Source organism: Gymnoscopelus braueri (genome assembly GCF_963280865.1).
Source record: "Gymnoscopelus braueri genome assembly, chromosome: 23".
Lineage (NCBI taxonomy): Eukaryota > Metazoa > Chordata > Actinopteri > Myctophiformes > Myctophidae > Gymnoscopelus > Gymnoscopelus braueri.
The window spans coordinates 7,459,444-7,484,401 of NC_137625.1; the positions used below are offsets into that span (position 1 = coordinate 7,459,444).

Below are 24,958 nucleotides of genomic sequence, written 5' to 3' on the forward strand. Positions count from 1 at the left end.
CAAAAGGTACGTATAATGGGGTCAATGGACGCCCCTATAAGTGGGGTTGGGACATCTCATTAGTATTAGTTTCCTGCACTGTGATTGGCCCAGCTGGCCCAGTTAGCTGTACTGTGATTGGCTGACTCTATTCAGCACTGTGATTGGCTAGCGAGACACATGATGACATTAATAACCTATAAATAAGATTATGGACTTCCAAAATGTTTTTTTTGGAAGTGAGCTTCCATCACTATAATGACCAATAAAGATTCTTTTCAATAAATGTATTTCTTTTTTGAAGTGAGTTTCCATCACTATGATGACCACTGTGATGACCACACCGCCCACTTCACACTGGGTGTGATTTTTGGGCGGTGAAACTGCCCCTATATGTGAGGTTTGGACATCGATGATTGCACCCCCCCCAACCCTGCGCTGTGATTGGCCACCATTGTACCCCCCTAACCCTGCACCGTGATTGGCCACCGTGATTGACCAATAGCTGTAATATGATTGGCTGACTTTATTGGCTGACTCTATTCAGGACTGTGATTGGCTAGTGAAACACATGACACATGTGCATAGCCCTATAAATAGGACTATGCACTTAAAAAAACACATTTATGGTTTAAAAAAAAAAACACATTTATGGGTTTTTTTAAGTTAGGGGTGTACAATGGTTGGTCCACAATATTACTTTTCTTTAAGTGAACTTCCATCACTGTGATGACCACTGTGACCACACCGCCCACTTCACACTGGGTGTGATTTTTACTTTACCGGAGTATTTCCAGTTTTCAGTGCTTTTACTTCTACTTCACTACATCTCAGAGACAAATGTGGTACTTTTACTCCACTACAATTATTTGACAACTTTAGTTACTAGTTACTTTGTAGATTTTGATTATTATTACAAAACATACATTAACCACTTCAGCCCTTTATACATTTGGCGCATTTGAAAATAGCCGATCTACAAGCTCAATGCGTTGCGAAGCGACGCATTGTGAGCCTGAATAGCCTCAATAGTTACATTGAATAGAGCCTGAATAGTTACAATAGGTTAAAGTGACTCCCCTGACACTGGTAAAATAGCTGATTTTTTTTCCAAAATTTGAAATTCCAAGAACACTAATGCTTTTTCATGGCCTAGAACACTTAAAACAAACAACAGTTAAAGTTTTTATTTTTTGCATAGTATGGACAGTATATGTAAGAGTATAAATCTATTGTTATAAAACTAATATTAAATAAACATATAGACAATAATACACCTTTTAAGAAAGCCCAACGTGTAAAAAAGCATCTTATACAACTATCTCAACAGCGCCTTCTCTCATACGGCCTTATCGCTGCCAAAAATGTATACTCTTATTTTGGAAGAAGAAAGAGGCCCCCACAATCAAACTCTGGCTCAACGAGATGACAGAATCCTTACATTTAGAAAGAATCAGATTTGAAACAAAGAAACAAAGATTTGGAAGCCTTTAGTCTCCTTTCTTAAAGGTTGAAAGGCTAATCCTTGTGGATGACCCGTGTCGCACGTAATCTGGGGCAGCACTTCTGGGGAGGGGGAAGGGAGGCGGAAGGGTCCCTTTGTTTTTTGCTTAAGTTTGAGTGTATTCTTTTCATGTTACCCGTCTATTTTGTGTATATGTGTGCTTGTTTTTGTTTTTTAAAAAAGGAAGCAATCCATATATATGAACAGAAATGTATAATCTAACCCTGTGCTTCACAATAAAAAAGATTTGAAACAAGAAGACACTTTTTACTTCTTACTTACTTACTTATGCCTATCACTCCATTTCATGGAGCATAGGCTGTTGACTACAGTCCGCCAGAGTCCTCTATCCTGGGCCTTCTTTTCCATCTGTTTCCATGTCAGTCCACACTGCTTGATATCAGTCTCAAGGTCCCTGCGCCAGGTGTTCTTTGGCCTTACCCTCTTTCTTGTGCCTTGCGGGTTCCATCTAGGCCAGGGCTTGTCTCATGATGCTGGTATTGGGCTTCCGAAGTGTGTGGCCAATCCATTCCCACCTTGTTCTCTTAATCTCCTCTTCCACTGGTGGTAGACCCGCTCTCTGCCAGAGATCGTTATTGCTGATGGTGTCTGGCCAGTGAATGCTCATGATCCTCCTCAGGCAACTGTTGATGAATGTTTGTACCTTCATAGTTGTGGTCTTTGTTGTCCTCCATGTCTCTGATCCGTACAGTAGTACTGGCTTGACGTTTGAGCTGAAGAGTCTGAGCTTTGTCCGCTGGCTGATTTCTTTAGAGCTCCAAATGTTCTTGAGTTTGGATGAATGCGGCTCTTGCCTTGCCGATTCTGTCTCTGACGTCTGCATCCGTACCGCCCTGACTGTCTATGACACTGCCTAGGTATGTAAAGGCTTTTACTTCCTCAAGTGCTGTTCCCTCCAGCATCACTGGATCTCTGTTTGTCATGTTGACCTTGAGGACTCTTGTTTTCCCTTTATGGATGGTGAGGCCAACTTGTGATGAGGTTTCTGCCAGCACTCTTGTCTTCTCTTGCATCTGCTTTTGACTATGCGTGAGCAGAGCGATGTCATCCGCAAAGTCTAGGTCATCCAGCTGTGATTTCATTGTCCACTGGATCCCGTGTCTACTCTGTGTTGTTGTGACCTTCATTATCCAATCGATGGCTAAGAGGAAGAGGAAAGAGGACAGTAGACAGCCCTGCCTGACTCCAGTCTTCACATGGAAGCTTCGAGTGAGCTGACCTCCATGGATGACTCTGCATGTCATCCCTTCATAGGAGTTCCGTATCAAGTTGTCCAGTTTTTCTGGTATGCCATAGTGTCTGAGCAGTTTCCAGGGGGTGTCTGTTTTGACTTCTTACTTCTACACAAAGAGTAGATTAACTTACTAATAAAAGCATGATTGGTTATATTGTATGAGGCGGTATCTGGAGTGTACAGGTCTGAAGATCTATTATATGTTTTTTAACATAATGGGATAGTTATACCATGTTCCATATGGGCTAGCGGTTAGTATTCCTGGTTTTCACCCAGGTGGCCCGGGTTCGACTCCCCGGTATGGGAGAACACGTTTACAGGACCCGCAATGGAAACAAGCCATGGTGCTTTCTTGTTTAATGTTATGTGGTATGTATGGTATGTCCTTATGATCGAGTATAGTGTATTTTAGATTTAGATTAGATTTTTTAAACCAAAAAGTTGATTAATATTGCATACTTTACTCTCATACCGTTTACTCAGAAACACTCAGAAACAGTATATGATTTGTGTACAGAAAAAGCTCTAGCAATAGTTTTGACCAAAAATATGTACAGGTATATCTTCAAATACATAATTGAATTCTTATACCTTATACCCATGTTTAATAAACTAACCAATATCGCTAATGATGTAAAATAGTAATTACTGTAAAATACAAATCCATCTATGCTATAGGCGATGCTCTCAATAACTAACAATATCTACATAGCTTTGCATAAAGAGTATACACCTAAATATTCATGAGTGCTAGCACTGTCAGCAGTCAATTCAAATCAAAGGGGGCTTTATTGACATGAGAAAACATATGTTTATGTTGCTAATGCAAAAGCATTCAGCTATTTACGTACTTAATTGTTAAGCAGGTGTAGTCTGTTGAACATTTTATTAGTATATATAGTATCTTTTTTGTATCTGTTTTGTTTTGTGCGGATGTATTGGTATTGTGCAGTGGTGACGGTATTGGATGGTGTTGTTGTTTAGTCATGGCGCTGCATGTGTATTTGTTTTGGGTTTAAAATTGTATGTGGTTTCTGTTAGATGTATTTGTATAGTGGTGTTGATATTGGATGGTGTTGGAAAAAATATGTAGTTGGAGGAAAATAATCAGGTTGCATTCAATAGCGGATCCTCATGCTATACTGTACCACTACCTACAGTATGTTCAGCGATACAGTCGCGATACAGTCAACTGTCTAAAATGTAAAGCTTGATGAGTCATATGCCTAGATTCAAGGGCAATAATGGTGCCTTATTTCCAAAATATTGTAGGCTGTTCTTTAAAACGTGAAATAACTACATGACTTAGAAAAAACACTGAACAGCCATCTTAAGCAAAACACTTTTACATCCTGACAATTTAACATACCCGGTGTGAGTAATCAATGGAGGTTTCATCATACCGCCCCCATTTCCCTGCTACCAACAGAATCCAAGATAATAGGAAAGATATTAGCCAACAGAGTGAAAAATGTTATTTGCACTATTATCCTCCCAGACCCAAATAGGATTTATGCCACTTATAATATCTCCCACCCATTTAGGATTTATCATGGAAATAGACAGGTTGTCTGCTTTCTGTATATTTGGGGCACCGTTACGCTAGAACCATTAGTACTTAGTATTAGACAGAATTAAAAAATAACCCCCATAAAAATACAGGGTATCCTACAACAAATGTCCTTATACGTTTGTTGTGGGATATGTGCAATATTATTTTTGCACATATCCACCCCGGAAACATCGATACCTCCATTGCGCACATTAATTAATCACTTTAGTTCATTTTCTGGTTTTACAATTAATTGGGAAAAAAGTGAGATAATGCCAATCTCTACAAACATTAGTGTAGATTTTCTCTAACTATTCCTCTCAAAAAGCTTATAATAGTATTACATACATACCTTGGTATAACAATAACCAAAAAATCCAACAACCTGTTATGAATTAATTGACAGAAAATAAATTGCAGTTAAAACAAAGCTTAGAATATTGGAAAACACTCCCTATTTCTATGGCGGGGAAAATAAATCTTTCATACCACTCTCTTATTTTAAACAAATGTATTCAATTATTATACCCTTTATTTGGATCTATAAAACTGATAGAATCTCGCAAAAACATTTGTCTAAGCCACAAAGGGAAGGTGAATTTGGTCTGCTGCATTTCAAATCATACTATTGGACAGCACATCTGAACATTATATCATGGCAGAAGAAATCTTCAGCTATGAACTTGTATGACTCCCCAGAATAAAATTGAACAGATTCTGGAATAGTGTTTTTGAATGTTTTTCTAAAGCATTTGCGAGGAACTTGGAACCCAGTCCTCTGGTTGCTATTCTTGTGTTTTAAAGGGTATAAATAAGTTTGAATCTCAAGCTATTTCTCTGGTTATGATTGTTGCAAAAAATGATAAAAAAAAGATTCTCCTTAACTGGGAGTTATGTACCAACAACGTATGAGACCTGGATAAGAGAGCTGAAGCATGTGTTGCACTTGGAAAAGTTGAGTATGATATGAATGATATGTATATTCCCTATTGCTGTATATACTTAACCTTCCCATTAAACTACACGTACGGGTTTATAAAACATGTTCAGTCATGTCAAATACACATGCAACCACAGTGCATTTATTTTTTGGCAATGTAAATGTATGTTTTCTCATGCCAATAAAGCCCTTTGAATTGAATTGAATTGAATTGCATTTATTTAGATTGTAATGTATGTATATATGTACTGTATGTATGTAACAGCGGTAGAAAAAGTACTCACATTGTTTACTTAAGTAAAAGCATCAATGCTGCAATGTAAAAATACTCTGTTACAAGTAAAAGTACAATAGTATTATTATCAAAATGTACTTTAAGTACCAAAATAGAAAGTACTCATTATGCAGAATGTCCCAAGTTTTCAAATGTATGAAATGTATACAAATCCTACTTGTAGATCGTCTATTTTCAAATGCGCCAAATGTATAAAGGTCTGAAGTGGTTAATGTATGTTTTGTAATAATAATCAAAATCTACAAAGTAACTAGTAACTAAAGTTGTCAAATAATTCTAGTGGAGTAAAAGTACCACATTTGTCTCTGAGATGTAGGGAAGTAGAAGTAAAAGTACTGAAAATTGGAAATACTCCGGTAAAGTAAATATATCTCAAAACTGTACGTCCATTGACCCCATTATACCTTTTGCACTGAAGCCCCACAGATTTTAATGTAATTTAAAAAGTGAACCCATGAGATCGGGGTTGTACCAGAGTTATTTTAAATCAGTTTTGTATTCAACCAAATACTTTTGGTTTGTATCTACGCTGTTTAAATTAGTTTTTGTTACCAATACTTTACAAGTTTTTAAAAACGAGATACTAGTTAGTATTACTAAAGTAAGCTAGATAGATGGATAGATGGATAGCTTAGATAGACCGGAGCCTTTCTGTGTGGAGTTTGCATGTTCTCCCCTGTGTCCCCTAGGGTAGGTGCCCTCACAAAACACATGCAGTAATCCTGGTCTCTATACTGCTTCCCCCTTGTCAGCCGGGGACGCCTGATGGAGGGGAAAGGAACTGGTGGAATAACGTGTTCCTGAAGCAGGATTTTGCACTTTGGGGGGAACACAGCTGTAGGGGATACCTCTTATTTACGACCCCTCTGCCACAGAAAGTGGGTCATAGAACAGAGGCGTACGGTCATTGGGGCCAACGCGGCCATGGCCTGGTCTGTATGAACCCTGCTTGCCCCTGTGTTGACCAAAAAATCTACATAACAACATTAGCAGCCCCTCAACCTTTAAGTCACCTTTGTTTTCAAATGGGGCTCATTTGCATTCGGCCGAATTGTTAATGAGTGGCCATTAGAAAACCAGTTTCGCCGTCAAACCGGTTCTCCATTGCGCGGAGACGAGCACCTCTCCATTCAGAAATGTAATAGAAGAAGAACCGTCGTCCTGAAACACCCTGCCCCGCGTCTAAACCGGCGGCCTCGGTCCGCGGAAAAAATTGGTGTTTTGGGACGAGCGTTCCGTTTTCCACCCGGAATGGCTCTGTAATTCTCAATAGACTTATCAGCCGTTGTTGTGCGGTTAAGATTCTGGCCCGGTCAACGTTAGAATTCACCATACGCTACTGTCATAGAATTTGTGATAACACACAGGCAACCAGATTACAATTCACCAAATGTTACAGTTTTTCACGATTGTTAACACACGTTTCTCAAAACAATAACGGCTTTCTCAAAACTGCACACACAAAACTGAAAACCTCACACACAAAATGCTAAACCCTACACTCCCTTCGCAAGATGACTCTTTGCCATCAAATGTTGACAAAACTGTTCACAAAATGGAACTCGTGTTTTCATTTGGTACACAAAGCCATATTTTCAAATGACACACACATACCATTCATTACAGTACACTCAACTAAGCATGTGCTGCACACTACCAAGCATTTACAGCACACTGCAGGGAAAATTTAAAACACAATCATATAAATGGAACACATCATATGAATGACAATGAATGAGCCATTTCTCCTTTTGTAAAATGACTCAGTGTAGGCCTACTTAGTTTTTTCATAGTCAAACATAAAACAAAACACAAATATGCAGCCAAAAAAGTTTTATTTCTCTACATGATTTAGGCATCATGCCTCCGGTTCATGTAAGAGGGCCTCATCCACATCACAGGCAATGTTCTCCCTGTCCAAGCAGCATTGGAAATAATGACATGTATAATGACATTTTTGAGAAGTGGCAAGTTCTGGGCTGAATTGGGGGGGAAAATACTCTATCGATTTTGAATTGGATTTTTTTTTAACAGTAATCGAGAATCTTTTTGAATAGAAAAACATAGTTTTTGAATCGAGAATCGTTTGTTTTAAAAAAATCGGAATCGTGACCCCAAGAATCGGAATCGAATCGAATTGTGAGATAGCAGAAGATTCACAGCCCTAACAGTGACGTAGCCACAAGCCTCCTCCATGGCCTGGAGCAGTGGGACCCGGCTCTGTGGGTTCCGTTCATATACCTTCCACCTCCAAACTGAAAAGAACTCCTCAAGAACGGAAAAATGTGGGTGGTCCTGGAACCACTCAGGCACTGGAGCAGCCCCGGTGGTGTAAATTTCTCACCAGACCTGAATATTTAGAGATTTGAATATTTGTGTGTTGTAGGTTGATGCTTTGAGATTTTACGTGAGAAGTGTGTGCAACAACTGAACATTGTGTGTAGTGTTTGGACCACAAGGTGATAATGTAATTGACATCAGAGTGTAAAGAAGGAAAGTCAGAGTCTAATGCAGATAAGGCAGTGTGAAGTAGTGCCAAATTGGGTCGAGCGATTAGTACATGAAGTGAACGGTGTGCAAATTGTGCCTTTTGTGTGTTAACAATTGTGAAAAACTGTAACATCAAAGAGATCAGACCCAGACATAAAAAATAAAATAAAACACAAAATTCATGATAAGAAAACAGGCACCGTTACAGCCAGAAACATCATTCTTCCACGGTTCCACCTCAGAAACATAGCCAGACTCCACCCCACACTCACCCTGCCAGATGCCGAAAAACTAGTTCACGCCTTTGTCTCCTCAAGGCTTGACTACTGCAACACGCTTCTCATTGGGATCCCTAGCAAGAGCATCCAGAAGCTCCTGTACATTCAGAACAGTGCTGCTATAGGATCCTGATGAGAGTGCGGAAATATGAACATATCACACCCATTCTCCATTCGCTACACTGGTTTCCCGTCTCCTTTAGGATAGAGTACACGGTCTCCCTCCTTACCTATCAGTGGGAGGGGTCCTATCTAAAGGAACTCCTCAAACCCCCGACCTCCACCCGCTCCACCCGCTCTGTTTTTGCTCTAGAAACACACTCGAATCCCACACAATTCAATTCAATTCAATTCAAAGGGCTTTATTGGCATGAGAAAACATACGTTTACATTGCCAAAGCAGAAAGCACAATACAACAATACAGCAATACAATCAAAACAAAAAATATCTTCATTAGATCAATTTCTATGTACCAAGATCACTGGGTGCAGGTATAGTGCAGGAATATACACAATGATTAGTCTTTAGGGTGGTTGTGTTCCGTTTGATATCCTTCTCCTATCACAGCAACTCACGAATCTTGCTGCTGTGTTTGCACATTGTTGTACTTCGCCCAGCAGATATGGGAGTTTTTTGTCATTGGTCATGTTTTCAAAATCTCTGTGTGTGGTTGTAATCTGTGGGAAGTATGTGTCTCTGATGTCTTGGTACAATGGACAGACGGTTAGGAAGTGTAGCTCGGTTTCCACTTCATTTTGTGTGCAGTGGGTGCATAGTCTGTCTTCTCTCGGGATACAGGTCTGCCTGTGACGACCTTTCTCGATCGCAAGACTGTGCTCACTGAGTCTGTACCTAGTTAAGATTTTTCTTTGTTTTGGGTCAGTCACGGTGCTCAGGTATTCTGCCACTGCGTATTCTCTGTTTAGGGCCAGATAGCATTCTAGTTTACTCTGCTTTTGTGTTGCTTCTTTCCAATGTGTCAGGTAGTTTTCCTTTTGCTGTTTTATAATTTGGTTTAGTCCAATGGGTTTTCTATCTCGTGGCTCTGTTTGTGTTTGTGCCCGGAGTTCCAGGGCCAGCTGGCTGAGGGGGCATCTCTCTAGAGTTTCGCTGTGTGTGAGTGCCTTGTTATGGAGTGCATCTAGGTCGCTTTCTTTTAGGTGGTTGTAGAACTTAAGTGCTCTCTTTTTTATTTTGATTATGAGTGGGTATCGTCCTAATTCTGCCCTGCATGCATTATTTGGTGTCTTTCGCTGGGTACGGAGAATGGATTTGCAGAATTCTGTGTGTAGGGTCTCGGTTTGGTGTTTATCCCATTTTTCAAGGTCATGGTTTGCTAATGGTCCCCAGATCTCACAACCATAGAGGGAAATTGGTTCTATCACAGAGTCCAGTATTTTAAGCCAGGTTTTAATTGGGATGTCTATTTTGATGTTTCTTTTGATAGCATAGAATGCCCTTCTTGCCTTGTCTCTCAGGTCCTTTACAGCTTGGTTGTAGTTCCCTGTGCTGCTGATGTTTAGGCCAAGGTAGGTATAGTTTTTTGTTTGTTCTAGTGGGATTGTATTTAGGAAAAATTGATGGTTTTGGCGGCTGGATCTTTTTTGAAATATCATGATCTTAGTTAGGTTCACTGTCAGGGCCCATGTCTGGGAGAATTTGTGTAGGAGATCAAGTTGCTGCTGTAGTCCTTCCTTGGTTGGAGACAGCAGCAGCAGGTCATCTGCAAAAAGTAAGCATTTGATTTCTGTGTTTGCCAAGGGGATGCCTGGAGCTGTGGACTGTTCTAACATTTTTGCTAATTCGTTGATATATATGTTGAAGAGTGTTGGACTCAGGCTGCATCCCTGTCTAACTCCTCGGCTTTGGGGGAAAAGTCTGTGTGCTTTTCGCCTATTTTAACTGCGCATTTGTTGTTAGTGTACATTGATTTTATGATGTCATAGGTTTTCCCCCCAATGCCACTTTCCAACAGTTTGTACATCAGACCCTCATGCCAAATTGAATCGAATGCTTTTTTGAAGTCGACAAAGCAGGAGAATAATTTGCTTTTGTTTTTGTTTAATTGGTTGTCAATTAGGGTGTTTAGAGTGTAAATGTGGTCTGTTGTGCGATATTTTGGTAGAAAGCCAATTTGTGATTTGCTCAGGACATTGCTTTCTGTGAGGAAGTTTAGAATTCTGTGGTTGAGGATCATGCAGAGGATCTTTCAGAGGTTGCTGTTTCCACAGATCCCGCGGTAGTTATTTGGGTCATATTTGTCTCCACTTTTGTGGAGTGGCGTTATCAGCCCTTGATTCCATGTGCTGGGGAAGATCCCAGAGCTGAGCATGATATTTAGGAGTTTTAGTATGGCCATTTGGAATTTGAGGTTGGTGAATTTTATCATTTCATTTAGAATACCGTCTGCCCCACAGGCCTTCTTGGTTTTAAGTGTTTTTATTTTGTCTTGTAGTTCTTTTAGGTTGATTTGGGAATCTAGTGGATTCTGGTAGTCTTTTACGGCTGACTCTAGGTTTTGTAGTTTATCTTTTATTTGTTTTTGCTCTTTGTTCTTCTCGATTGGGCCAAAGAGGCTAGAAAAATGGTTCACCCATATATCTCCATTTGGATGGGTAGTTCGTCCTGTTTTAGCTTATTAAGTCTGTTCCAGTTTTCCCAGAAGCTGTTTGTCTGTATGGAATCCTCGATATCTTGCAGTTGGTTTCTAACATGTTGATCTCTTTTTTCTCTTACTGTTTTCTTGTATTATTTCAGTGTTTCCCCATATTGGAGACGTGTGTTGTGGTTGTCTGGGTCTCTGTGTTTTTGGTTTGATAGTTTCCTTAATTTTTTCCTGAGATTATCATTATCGTACCATTTGTCATTCTCAAAATGTTTTCTGGCTTTCCTGTTTGATACTTTTAGGTTTGCTAGTGAGGCTGTTAGTTCAAATATATGATTGAGGCCTTCTACTGCCCTGTTTACACTTTCACTGTTTTCTTCAAAGGTTTTTTCTAGGAACTGATCCAGTTGGACTTGTTTTTGCCTAATAGCATTTTGGAAAGCTTCTGCGCTATGTTCATTCCATTTGTAACGTTTTCTTATAGTATGTAGTTTGTTTGGCGTTTGTTCTTTGTGTCTGTGTGTTGATCTGTTTAGATAGGCTGTGGTTCTGTTGTGGTCTGACAGGGGTGTTTGCGGGCTGACTGTGAAAGCTCTGAAAGATGCCAGGTTTATGTCCGTGATAAAGTAATCTACCGTGCTGTTTCCCAGGGATGAGCTGTATGTATATCTACCGAAGGAGTCCCCTCGGAGTCTACCGTTAACGATGTACAGACCCAGTGAGCGACAGAGCTGTAGCAGTTGTGACCCATGTTTGTTTGTTGTTTTGTCGTGATTGTATCTCGGGGGACATATTGGGGAGCTGATGTTACCCCCTCCTGGTAAGTGTTTGTTTCCCTGTGTGTTGAGGGTGTCAGGCCCTTGTCCTGTTCTGGCATTTAGGTCTCCACAAATTACAATGTGACCGTGTGCCTGGAAACGGCTGATATCCTCTTCTAGTGTGGGGAAAAAGTCCTCTGTAAAGTAAGGGGATTCAATTGGGGGGATGTAGGTGGCACACAGGTAGACATTTTTTTCGGTTGTGGTAAGTTCCTTGTTTATTTCTAGCCAGATGGAAGAAGTTCCAGTTTTTACTAGCTTAATGGCGTGGATTAGTTCTGTACCATATTAGCATACCTCCAGAGTCCCTTCCCTGGGTGACTCCTGCCAGTTTTGTAGATGGTACCATGAGTTCTCTGTAGCCAGTAGGACAGCCAGTGGGGCCGTCCCCTCTGTGCCATGTCTCTTGTAGAACAATGATGTCTATGTTTGCAATCTCTTTGGCAAAGTCTGGGGTTCTGCTCTTGATGCCAAGGGCAGTCGACCTCAAACCTTGTATATTCCAGGATGATATAGTGAGTGATTTGTACTCCATTGTTCACATTGTTGTTACATTCCAGGGGTTCTGCCCTGGGCCCATGCTGTGTAGAATTCCCTGAACATCTGCTCGATGCTGTGTGTGCTGGGGATGGCTCTGGTCACCGCCTGTGCGTATGTGTATGGTTGGAGAGGGAGGGGGAGAGTGGGCGGTGGTGAGGCTGATGCAAGAGTGTATGGGATGGACATCAGTGGTGTGGGTGAGCTGTGTGTGGGATGAGGTCTGGGTGGAGCAGTGAGGATAGGCATCAGGGGTGTGGGTGGGCCACCCTGTTGTGTGGCATGGGGTCTGGATTGAGCGGAGGGGTGTCTAGGAGAGGGTCTGCTAGGTTGATAGGGGTGGTGACGTCTAGTAGAGTGTCCTCTGTGTGCAGTGCGGTGTCCTCTGGGTGTAGGATGTTGTCCATGATGGTTGCGTTTGTAGGGTGTTGTGTCTGTAGGATAGTCGCAGTCGAGTGCGATGTCCTTCAGGCTCTTTGCAAAGGTTGGAATTTCAGCCTTGCGGATGTGTACCTGGTCGTGTAGGCTTCCCTTGTGCAGGGTTGGGTGTTCTGCGAAGTGGACCTTACTCTTCCTTGCACAGATTCTGGAAGTCTGTGCGTTGACTGCGTTGATGTAGTCGTATTCGACGTCGCCTCTGTGTAGCAGTGCCGAGATGACTACTTCTGCGTTGGGAAATGTTGAGGTGGCTTTCTCTATCATTCCCTTGGTAGACATAACCATCTCGTGGTCTTCCTGTACCCATATGTCGTTTGTGCCGGTGTGGATTATTATGTGGCTGGGGGAGCCCAGCCGGTCCCTTGTCAATAGCTCCATTGCACGTGCTGTGTTTCGACATCTGATATGTTCAACTCTGTGCTTTGGGAAGAGCTTTCTTGCATCGATGTATTTCCCATTTGAGTCAGTCAGGAGTACAATTTCTGGGTTTTGTAGCTGGCGGTTTTCTGGAGGTGTAGCAGTGGGGGTGGGTTGGGGTGAGTCCTCTTCTTGAACGATCTCTTGGGAGAGTACTTGGCTTTGAGGTACCGCTGATTGGTCAAGGTTATCTGCTATTTCTAACCCTCCCTGCTGATTGCTGGTTGGTCTTGCTTCCCTTTCCAGCCTTTCTATCTCTCTCCTGAGTAGCCCTGTTTCCTTTTCTGTCATTCTCCTTAGCTGTTCTGTGTCTTTTCTCATACTTTCCCTAGTCTCTGCTATTTCCTTTTCCTGTCTTTCTCTTAGCTTTGCTACCTCCTTTCCCATGTCTTCCTTTAGCTGTCTTATCTCCTTTCCCATATGTTCCCGTAGCTGTACCAACTCCTGTCTGAGATTCAACTCACTGTCTTGGACAGTCTCACTCTCTTCCTGTTCCTTTGTGGCACTGGCCCTTGGAGCTGTCTGTTCTTGCCTATACTCCAACAGCTGTTGCTCCATCTGTACTTGCCTATATTCTAAGCTATGGAATTGATCAGCCAACTTGGTAAGCAGGTTTGGCACTGATTGGTGGGGGTGGGGGTGGGGAGTGGACTCTCTACTGTGGCTGGATGTGTTGTTGTGTCTGTGTCTATACTGTTTGGAGTGCACTTTTCTTGTGCCATCTCCCTGATTTTGGTGAAGTCATTCTCTATGGGTGTTCTATTCCCCTGGATTGTTACTCTTCCAGAGTTGTAAATGTTTACAGTGGTGGTTCCTTCCTCTGAGTGCATTTTAAGGCTACATCCCTCAGTCAGTGGTCCCTTTTTTATCTCTGTGTAGTGCTCTTGTGTGGCTTCAATCCATGCCTGAGGTCTATGTGTGAAAAAGATTAGGTTTGTTACAAGCTTCCTTGAGTCACAGTCTGCATAAAGTGTCTCTATGTTATTTGTCAGGAGTTCAGTCTTGTAAATACCCGTTTCTTTCTTAAGCTTTGCTGAGGTTGGATATTCAATTGGTATTGGTGTTGTGGGTGTGTGTGCTGTAGCTAATGGCTCAGTTGCCATGGTTTCCATTGTTCAGGCTCACACCTGGCTCACCTAGCTTCACACCTATCTACCTGGCCCCTGTCTAACACCCCTCCCCCGGTACTTTCCTTTGTTATGCTTCTACTGCTGCTACTACTACTGCTAATACTACTAGTATATGTGTCTAAATGTTTAAACTGTTCCCATGCAGTTTACTATGATTTCTACACACATGATTCCCACACAACGAAGCTCTGCACCATGGGGGATCGGGCCTTCCGCTCTGGCTGTGGAATGCCCTCCCTGACCATCTGAGAGCACCTTGAACTTGACACCTTTAAAAGGGGACTTTTCTTTAACAAGGCATTTGCCTAGAATGAACTCAGTGATGATGCCATGTGGGTTTGTTTAACTTTTTAAACTTCTTCTTAACTGTGTTTTAGCTGAGCTTTGATCTGAATTTTATTCATTTCACTGTTTTATTATTATTGTTTTTTTGTTCTTGTTTTTTTTTTACATGTAGCACTTTGGGATTTGTTTCAAATATAAAGTGTGTTTCAAATACAATTTATTATTATTACATTTATTAGAGAGATGAAAAGATTAGGGCCCCTATAGGTGGTATCCTGTCTCATTGCATTTTATGACCCCTCCCCATGTTACCAACATCATTTAGGTAGATCAAACAGACAGATACCCATATGGTCGCATCAAAGAGATAATATCTTATCCCCAAAGTCCCCCTCAGCTCAAGACCACTGCTTGAGATGAAGCTGATTAACATACAGAGAAAGAGAAATAGACAGAGAGAGAGTGCTAATACAAAACCTAATAATGTTTATTATGAAATCTAGGATTAATTAAATTGCTGATTAATACATTTATATATATATATATATATTGTGTAAATTCATGTTTTCTTTTGTTTGTTTTTACACATTATCTTTTCTATTAATATGTTGGATTCATATTCATATCGGCTGTGTACTTGGTCTGCTCTTTTTTCCCCCTCTACACCAAATCTCACATGTTGTGAGCTTGCACTGTAGATCGACGATTTTCGGCTGGGATGCAGGAGTTCAGCTGATTAATGAAAAAAATTAAGAAATCACACAAAGATTTGGCGGCCCCCTGTACTACCTCTTGAGGACCCCCTAGGGGTCCCGAACCACCTCTTGTTGAAGACCCATCATGCGCTATATAGATGCAGATCCATTTATACCATTTTACCTTGTACTACTGTATCCAGAATGTCCAGACTTCTCTGCACGGCAGCTGTGTGCAGTGGGAGCCAACCCCTGCTGTCTGTCTCTCTGAAGGCAGCCACTCTGCCTGACAGCTTTAGGAGGCTGTTCACATCATCTGGGAACAGATCACACACACAGTTTAACAGTTTGTTTATGTCCACACACAGGGAAAACATACAGGGACACAAATATTTTAGGTGCAGTAAAGGTTACATTCACAAACTCATGGATGTGTCCTCATGATACAACAACACGCACGTCACTCAGCACTCCATGGGCACAAGTATAGCGGTGGCTCCGCCATACAGTATATGGCAGCAGAGACGGCACGATACTTTGCCAGCCTTTCTGCCTCGTCTTCGGGCATCCCAAGTTGTCGAAACCCTCCAACAACCAGTCCGTGGGTATGTGGCTGGATCACCATGAGGAAACAAAGTTCTTAGTTCACTGCTGCTTGGTGTTAAAGCGCTCTCTGTAGTTGTTCTCATGGGCCTGTTAGTCCACCCATTGCTATTCCGACAGCGGACGGACATACCACTGGAAGGCCGCCAGGTCTATTGCCTGCAAGCTACATAGTTCACAGAAGTTGCAAATGCATCCACTGCACCTACTACATTGATGATACAACGGGGCAGTTTAACATCATGCCCAACACACACACACACACGCACACACACACACACACACACACACACACACACACACACACACACACACACACACGCGCGCGCGCACACACACACACACACACACACACACACACACACACACACACACACACACACACACACACACACACACACACACACACACACACACACACACACACACACACACACACACACACACACACACGCACACACACACACACACACACACACACTAGGGCTTTCACCAACTAGTCAACTAGTCGACTATTATAACCACTAGTCGACTCTGTTGGTACTAGTCGAATAGTTGGGGAAAAAAATTATTATTATTATTATTTTATTTTTTTGTAATTTGTTTTAATGCCATAGTAATGGCCCATCTTACTATTATTATTATCCTCCTGACTTAATTTTTTATCAAAAGGGGGTCAAAAGTATGCCCAATAAAAGCCTATTATTGGGCAATGGGGATCCTTGGAGACGCTGCTGTGGTGCTGTGCTGCTGTGCCAGAAGCGCTTCCCTTAAAACGCCATAAAAATAAGGGCAGGAGGATAATAATAATAGTAATATAGTAGTAGGATGGCATTAAAACAATGCCCCCCCCTAAAAAAATATATAATAATATATATATATATATATTTTTTTTCTTCTGTAATTTTTTTCAAATGTAAATTTCGACTAGTCGACTAGTCGACTACTACTTGGTCAAATGAGTCGACTAGTAAAAATCATTAGTTGTGAATGCCCTAACACACACACACACACACACACACACACACACACACACACACACACACACACACAGAGGGCAACACATGCACACACAGAGGGGAGCCATAACAGCGCAGACAAACATAACATAGAGGGATACACACACACACACACACACACACACACACACACACACACACACACACACACACACACACACACACACACACAGGCACACCACACAAGCGGCGAAAAGCCAGACACACATAAATATGCATGCCAATAGCATGCATGTGGTCATGTTTCATTTCATTTCAAAACATTTTATTTATTCTGGAAAAGACAGCTTGAGGTTTCTTTCATTTCCGAAGTTGTCGAGATCACAGGCTTTACAGGAAGACACATATGAATCACAGAACCATAAAATGCAAATAAAACAAACTGACAAATTAAGAAACAAAACAAAATGTCAACAGACAGAACAATACAACTCAATTAAAACAGTTGCAGCTTGAGACATCATGGCTAGAAATCAAACTCTTCCAGAGAGGGAAAGTGTGTTGGAAGCCATTCCAAGAGCTAGTGGCATCATAGGAGAAAGTTTTTAATGGCGTTTTTTCGCCCTTTATTGACAATAATTATAGTGTGGAGAGACAGGAAAACCAGAGAGAGAGCAGGGGAGTGACATGCAGCAAATGGGTTGGGCGGCCGGGAATCAAAATGGGGAGTCCATGTGGTATGTGGCCTAAATTTCATAATTAATATTTTAGGCTCTTGAGAACAGTATTAACTTAATTTTACTAGCATTAAAGGGATATTTCACTTTCAAAAAAACTTTTGGTCATTTTATCGTCTACTCAGGCTTTTGTGAGCCCCCAGACCGTTTTTAACTTGATTCAGTATTTAGATATTTGATATTCATTTTATCAGACACGCCCCCTTCCTATACAAACCCATTATAACTTCAAACTCCATTTTTAACATGTTAGATTCGTCAAAAACACCCGTCCTTGGTTCTGGTGACTCACCCTGCCCTCCTAATACGCGAGGGGGCCGTGTTTTATCGATAACTTTTTTCATTTATTTTTTATATATTTTTTGGAAAATAAAAATAAATAAATACAATAACGACTATATCTTGCTGTTCCCCTCCAAAAATAGTGGATGCTAGAGTTCAAGTGCCTTGCTCAGGGACACTTTGACAACGTAGACAAGGGCATGCCGGTAGGTGAACCGGTGACCTTCTGACTACCAGAGGGCCCCTCTAGCCACTAAGCTATGGCCGCATCATTTACCAAATGCACCATTTAAACATGGGCAATTTGGAGATGGGACAATGATTGTTTAGGTCTGTGGTTTTGGTGGTTCCAGGGGGTCGCCAGCAAATGAGGAACAGTTTAAAATACTTTAGCCTGTATTCTTCGGTTATTCGAAAATAGCAGATCTACAAGCTCACAACATAGACCAGCTATTTTCAAGACATCTTCAAAAACATCTTTGAAAGATTTGAACCCAAATATTCCCTTATGGGGTTTTTTAAAATGGGGGTTTGGGGCCAAAATATATCAATTTGGGGGTCCTTGACGGAAATCTTCGCATTGAGATTGAGTCGGGAGAGATTTTAAAATATCCATTGAAGCTGATGTTTTTAATTGACAAAAATACATACACAGTACATGACCATATGTAGGCTGCATATCTGTCAAAAAGATAGAACACAAACAAGATATGACCCAGTCATATTATACCAGGTTTCTCTCTCCAGCGTCCCTACACGGAACCAAATGGACCCGTGGTCCTGTACCCTTTCGCTTGCGGACTGACAAAAACGGCCAAAATGGCAGTAAATAGTAGATTTAGAACGGAGTCAGTTTGTGTGCCTCAGTAACATAGATATAGAAACCTAGATACCTCATTGGCCTCTGCAGTTCATTGGAGCGACTGGTATCTCAATACAAGGCTCTTCCGCAGGGCTGTTTGACTACTGGCCAATCACATCGCGTCTAACTGACTAGTTGCTGCGCGTCTGCCTCTTAAGAAAAGACCCGCCCCACCTGCCTCTGATTGGCCTACCGAACGCCCCCTTCTGTGACGCACACGGAAGTTTCCAGCTTGCCCTGCTGAAGCGGAAGGAAGTGGAAGCACGGCCGAGATACGCACGCCTCAGAGCCGAAGGAGGCGTCTACCTTTATATGTCTATGCTCAGTAAGGGCTTGTGTGCGTTGTCTTGTTTTTTTCTGGGTCGCTGTTGGAGGCGGCGCTGTGTGTGTGTGTGTGTGTGTGTGTGTGTGTGGATGAGGAGTCAAGTCAATAGTTTGTTTGGTGGCCACGACCACACGTTTTTTTTCACGCAACAGTGCCACAGACCATAGAGATACACACAGTGGCCGAACACAGTATTGTGGGTCGTTATGCATCCCATATTCTGAGAGGACATTGAGCCCTCATTGGCTAAAGGACCAGCCAATGAGGAAAAAGTGCCACAAAAGTCACGACTAGCGAGTGTAGATGTAGACCAGGTTGCAACCTGGTAAAAAAAGCTTGAGCTTAATTCCATTGCAGTCCTTTGAGTGTAAACTGAGTGCTACAGTATGTGTTTGGAGGAGTTATGCACCATTTAACAAATGCACCATTTAAACAGGGTAATTGATTAGACATAACTGGAGTTACCGTTCCAAAAAAAAAAAGGTAAAGTTTCTAAAGCATGGGTCATCAACGTTTTTCAGGCCAAGGATCCCTTAGCGGAGAGCGACATGAAGCAGGTACCCCCCCCCCCCACGCACACACACACACCACACACTGAACCCCATCTCAAATGAATTCTTTCCCCACAATTTAGCCTCTTACCTTGCTCAATGGCGGCAATTATTTTTCTATGGTCTTCACTGTTCTTTTCCTTCCTAATATACATTGAAACAGGTTTTAATGTTGATTATTGTGCAGGTGATAGACAAGTTCAATTGTACAGTTTCATATAAAAGCCATCCAATTGATAGCATGCTGTTTAGGAGGGAGACCTTTTTAGTCTTGCAGGGGAAAATCCGTTCCGGGAGGGGGGGGGACACACCTACTAACACATAGCCGTGTGTGATTGGCTGGGAGGCAAACCGGGGACCTTCTGTTTTGCAGGCGGCCACTTTACCCATTCAACAAAGGCCGCCCCCAATTCATAGCATTCTGTTTCAATTCATAGCGTCAGCTGTTTCAATTCATAGCATTCTGTTTCAATTCATAGCATTCTGATAGAAACCTGTTTTTAATCTGTCTGTTGAGCATAATGTATGTCTGTAAAGTCTTTTGTCTGTTCATTATATTTTGTATGGTATGAATGGGCTCATCATTGAACTTGGTGAGTAGTGAGTGGGATTTCTCTTCCAGTTCGTCTAGAATATGTGACCATTTCATTTGTTTTGGTCACATTAACTCTTTTATTGCCAAGAACGGGAATTCCCGTCCGATGGCTCTATGGCTCTCATGGCTCTCATTTTATATATTATTTTTTTTGGTCTTGTTTTTTTTTGTTTATCTCAAAGGAACTAGGAGATAACGCTATCCAAAAAATTGCTGCTCCATTCACTCCAATGTTAAAAAACAAACGGAGGAAAAATGCACCTTTTTCCTGGCACTGGGACGACACAAGTGCCAATAAGTCTGGCGAAAGAGTTAACCTCAAGGAAATGGTCAGAATACCATTGTTTTGTTTTAGATCATTCTTTCGGCATTTGTGCTTTTATTTTGATAGAGACAGTGAACAGAGAGACAGGAGAGACAGGAGAGACAGGAGAGAGATGGGATGACATGCAACCGATCAGATCCTCGGGTGGAACTCGAACCCGGGCAAGCTGCAGGAAAGACTTATTTGTAGGGTATGCGCTCTGACCAGGTGAGCCAGCAGGATGGAGTGTGCCCCTGTTTATTATATCGTTTAGATTAAATGAGGTTGGTGGCATGAGATGCGGGCATGAACTGTAATCTGAAATGCTCTCCATACCGTACAGTACCTGTTGGCTTCTTGAGAGCATGGAGGCCTGTAGGCGTCCTGAATGCTCTCCTGGATTGCAAAGTTAAAGATCTCCTCATCAAGACCTTCCATCTCACCGTCACCCATCGCTGTGGGGGAGACAAAATGTTGTTCTTTAACTCCGCTTCTGCCAAATACACAGTCTACTGAACACAAGCAGCTCATTCTATTATTAATAATAATAATAATAACTAGAAATATTGTTCCTGAAGAAACAATGTGGGCTCGCTTTAAAGTAAAAAAAACTGTAGTTATAAAAAGGAGAAATTCATTTTGACTTGGTATCTCTGTCTTTGTGTTGTGTGTGGGTGTAGACTTGCCTCCAGTTGATCAGATCGGGAGCACCCGTTATCATTCTCCTAATTGTCATCAGTTACACACCTGCTTGCATAGCTGATGGTAGTAAGGGGATGGAGGGGTATAGGGGGCGGGAGTGATGGGTGCGGGGTGCTCCCCTCCTCTCTACCCATTCAGCTATGTTCGCCCATAAGCACATGAACCCTATAGCGTCCCAATTCTGACATGTCGTAATATGCGAAAGTTCGTTGAGCATAGCAGATCTAAGACGTGTTGTGAGCTTGTAGATCGGCTATTTTCGGCGAGTAGATTTGATGTGGGGGGGGGGGGGGGAAGAAGTATAGACCCCTAGAGTACCCCGGTCAATGAAATATAGTCAATAAAATATATGTTTTAAAGTGGTTATGCATCATGCTAGGCAGGATCATTCCAAAAATGAAGCCACATGTTTTAGAAGCATAATCTGTCAGCAGTTTGTGTTAAGAATGCACTTTGAATTAACTCTGCCTCTAACTTTATTACATGTCATGTCGCATAGTACATCAATCAAAATGTATAGCGGTTATTTAGTGTTAATTATATTCATCTGGTGTCGTTGTCGTTCTAGCAGTCATATCAGGGATTGGTTAGCCAGGGGTATGGCTACTTTCAAGTGGTCGGACATAATGGTCCTCCATAAATAGTGGTTCTCCAACTTTTTAATTTCAGGGACCCCCACTTTGATTTGTATTCGGCCACGGACACTCTTTTTTATTCTCTGGGACCTCAATCTACACTATAAAATACTCAATGTTAATTCTGAGAGCTCTCAGAGTGAATACAGACCTGCAAGGGTCCATTTGGCTCTTACTATCAATCTCAAGCTAGGGAGCTCATGTTGAAAACCAGTGGTCTACACAAGATTCCCCATATATCATGGTACATGATCCATGGCGTTATTGACATGATGTAAGGTATTCATATAGTAAGTAGCCTTGGGAACCAATGGTACCCGAGTCATGTGGCCCATACAGTGGTGTAAAGTAACTAAGTACATTTACTCAAGTACTGTAGTTAAGTACAATTTTGAGGTACTTTTACTTTACTTGAGTATTTCCAATTGTCTATACTTTTACTTTTACTCCACTACATCTCGGAGGCAAATATTGTACTTTTACTCCACTACAATTATTTTACTTTGCGGATGTAAATGATTACATTATAAAACATACATTAACCACTTTAGCCCTATTTTATACCTAGCCTAGGTATTTTATACCTAGGCTATTTGAAAATAGCAGATCTACAAGCTCACAACGTGTCGCATCGCGACACGTTGTGAGCTTGTAGATCTGCTATTTTCAAACATTTCAGTACTTTTACTTTTGGTACTTTAAGTACTTTTTGATACCAATACTTTTGTAATTTTACTCAAGTAAATTTGGAATTCGGGACTTTTACTTGTAACAGAGTACTTCTACATTGCAGTATTGATACTTTTACTTAAGTAAAACATTTGAGTACTTTTCCCACCACTGGGCCCATAGGGGCAGGAGCCTATCTCCTGTTTCTGTAGCATGAGGCGGCTTGATGTACCAGTACACCCCCTGGACATTATGACGTATTATATGACATTTTATTTCAAACATCACATAGATAATCTTGTTGTAAAACTCTGTCAAAAGATTGGCTGCCTATATAGAAATAAAATTAGTTTCCCCATGCTCTGTAGGAAAAGGATTATCAAAGCCACATTTGTATCTGTACTGGACTCATGCTCTGAAGTTTATTACTGGTGACAACTACAATACTCATCATTGTGTCCTGTATGATAAGGTGGGCTGGTATTCTCTGACTGAGAGACGCAATAATCATTGGCACCTCTTCATTCATAAAGCCCTGGTTGGCAAATTACCACCATATGTTTCATCCATGTTACCTAGTCAGAAACCTAGTCACATCCTAACTCGCCCTATCGAATGGCTAGTCCTTAGTTAATACTTTTAATTGGTTATATTTTTATAAATCCACAGACAGACTTAACCACGTTCAACCTGGCATCCCTATTTTGGGCATGTCATTACAGGCTAATTTCTTTCAATGAAACAAAAATAGCCCAAATATAAGCTCGCAATTCGGCCACTCACAAGAGACAAGCACAGGTGCAGGGACATCAACACAAGTTAGTTGGCTTTGTTAAAACATAAAATGTACTGTCCCATGGAAACTATAAGTTGTTTAATTATTTTATACTACAGTGAGCATTATCCTCCCTTCTTGTGCCTCACGTGGCAATCAGTAACAGCCCTGTAGATGCAGGGCATTAGAAGCTATACAGCATGTTCACCATATTCTTTCAATTTCCTGAGCATGTCACTGTGAATGAGTCAGGGGTGGCCCAGTTGTGACATCTTCCAGACGCAGAGAAAACGAACAGCCTTTTTCCGCTACAAAGTCTTAACCCCGAACCTTCCGTAATGTGAACCCGTCCAGAACCTGCTTCTGTGATTGTTTTTGACGCGTGGCTCTGCAGGAGTCTAGCCATCTATAATGCCTCATCGATACTGTATGTGATAAACGACTGTCACAGGCTGGCCACAGGAAGTCAGAGTTCTTGTTCATTGTTTTTATGCATTTTGATGAAATATTGAACTATATATATATATATATATATATATATTCAATTCAGCTATGGGGCTGAAACCTTGACCTTGCATGTTTGCTCAATACTAAGTCTTATGTCAGTACGTCATCTGTATAATCAGTACGTCATCCTATAATTCTACAAAGCTTTGTGTGGTGAGCCCAAAAACTCTTCTGCCTGGTTCTCCTCAGTGGCTGGAGCAATTTCTCTGCATTTGCACCAAGGGGCCAGCTTGAGATTTTTACATTGACGCCAATACAGAAGAGACAGTTCATATGAATGGCTTGTAGTTTTGCTGTTTTACCCCTGCTGGTGTCAGAAAGAATTTATTTTAACGCAAGCGGATGGGTTTTTGACAAACTTTAGACTAGATTTTCTTACTTTCTTCTTATTTTCTTAATAAAAATGGTCATAAATACTATATGCTTCCAGTCGCTAGTTTAAAGTCTCCTTTCAATCATCATGATATGCGTTTTGGTAAACTATGGTCCCATTTATTTTAAAATTGACATTAAAGTAGGTTATGCTCTAGGGGGGGGGGCGGGATGATTTGATTGACAAGCTACACAACCAATAGCATTCATTCCCCGCCCCCGCTTTTGATTGAGAAGCTACCGAACCAATAATGGTCTGGTGTCATTCTGCAGGATATGACGCGATATTGAAAGATGGCGGATTGCACACAGCTGAACAATCGGCTTCATTTACGGTCTGTTGAGTCTAGGGGCCTAACGCTGTCCATTCATTTTATACAGTCTATGATTTGCACACAGACATTGACCATTACCATGTGCACGGAACAGCAAAGCCTGTTTTTCGCTTTCCCCAAATGGCAGCTGTTTATTAGCGTTTTTGTGTTCGCTGGCTCCCGGGTTGCCAGATCATGTGCGCATATCCCCTCACGGGTATGGTCTAGTTAGTTATAATTAGTTATAATAACTCAAATACTCATAATTAGACCCTCCAGAAAAATGCGATTATGCGATCGCAGAATTTACCGCATAATCATCAAAATGGTGCATAATTATGCGGGGGTAACGTTTTTTCAAAAAGGCCGCATCGCATCGCATAATATGCGCATCGCATCGCATAATATGCGCTTCGCATCGCATAATATGCGCATCGCATCGCATAATATGCGCATCGCATAATATGCGCTTCGCATCGCATAATATGCGCTTCGCATCGCATAATATGCGCTTCGCATCGCATAATATATGCATCGCATCGCATAA

At 41.5% G+C, this 24,958-nt stretch overlaps 1 protein-coding gene across 1 annotated transcript in view; it reads right to left on the minus strand.

The window, feature by feature from the left end:
- asb15b (ankyrin repeat and SOCS box containing 15b) overlaps nt 1-24,958 on the minus strand; it is a gene marked incomplete at its 5' end in the record, with an annotated part of 46,439 nt that overhangs the window by 16,213 nt on the left and 5,268 nt on the right. The window contains 3 exons of the mRNA XM_080420605.1: nt 15,404-15,535; nt 19,630-19,682; nt 20,784-20,892. Coding sequence (XP_080276731.1) covers nt 15,404-15,535; nt 19,630-19,682; nt 20,784-20,892 — 294 coding nt within the window. The remainder of the gene's footprint in view (nt 1-15,403; nt 15,536-19,629; nt 19,683-20,783; nt 20,893-24,958) is intronic.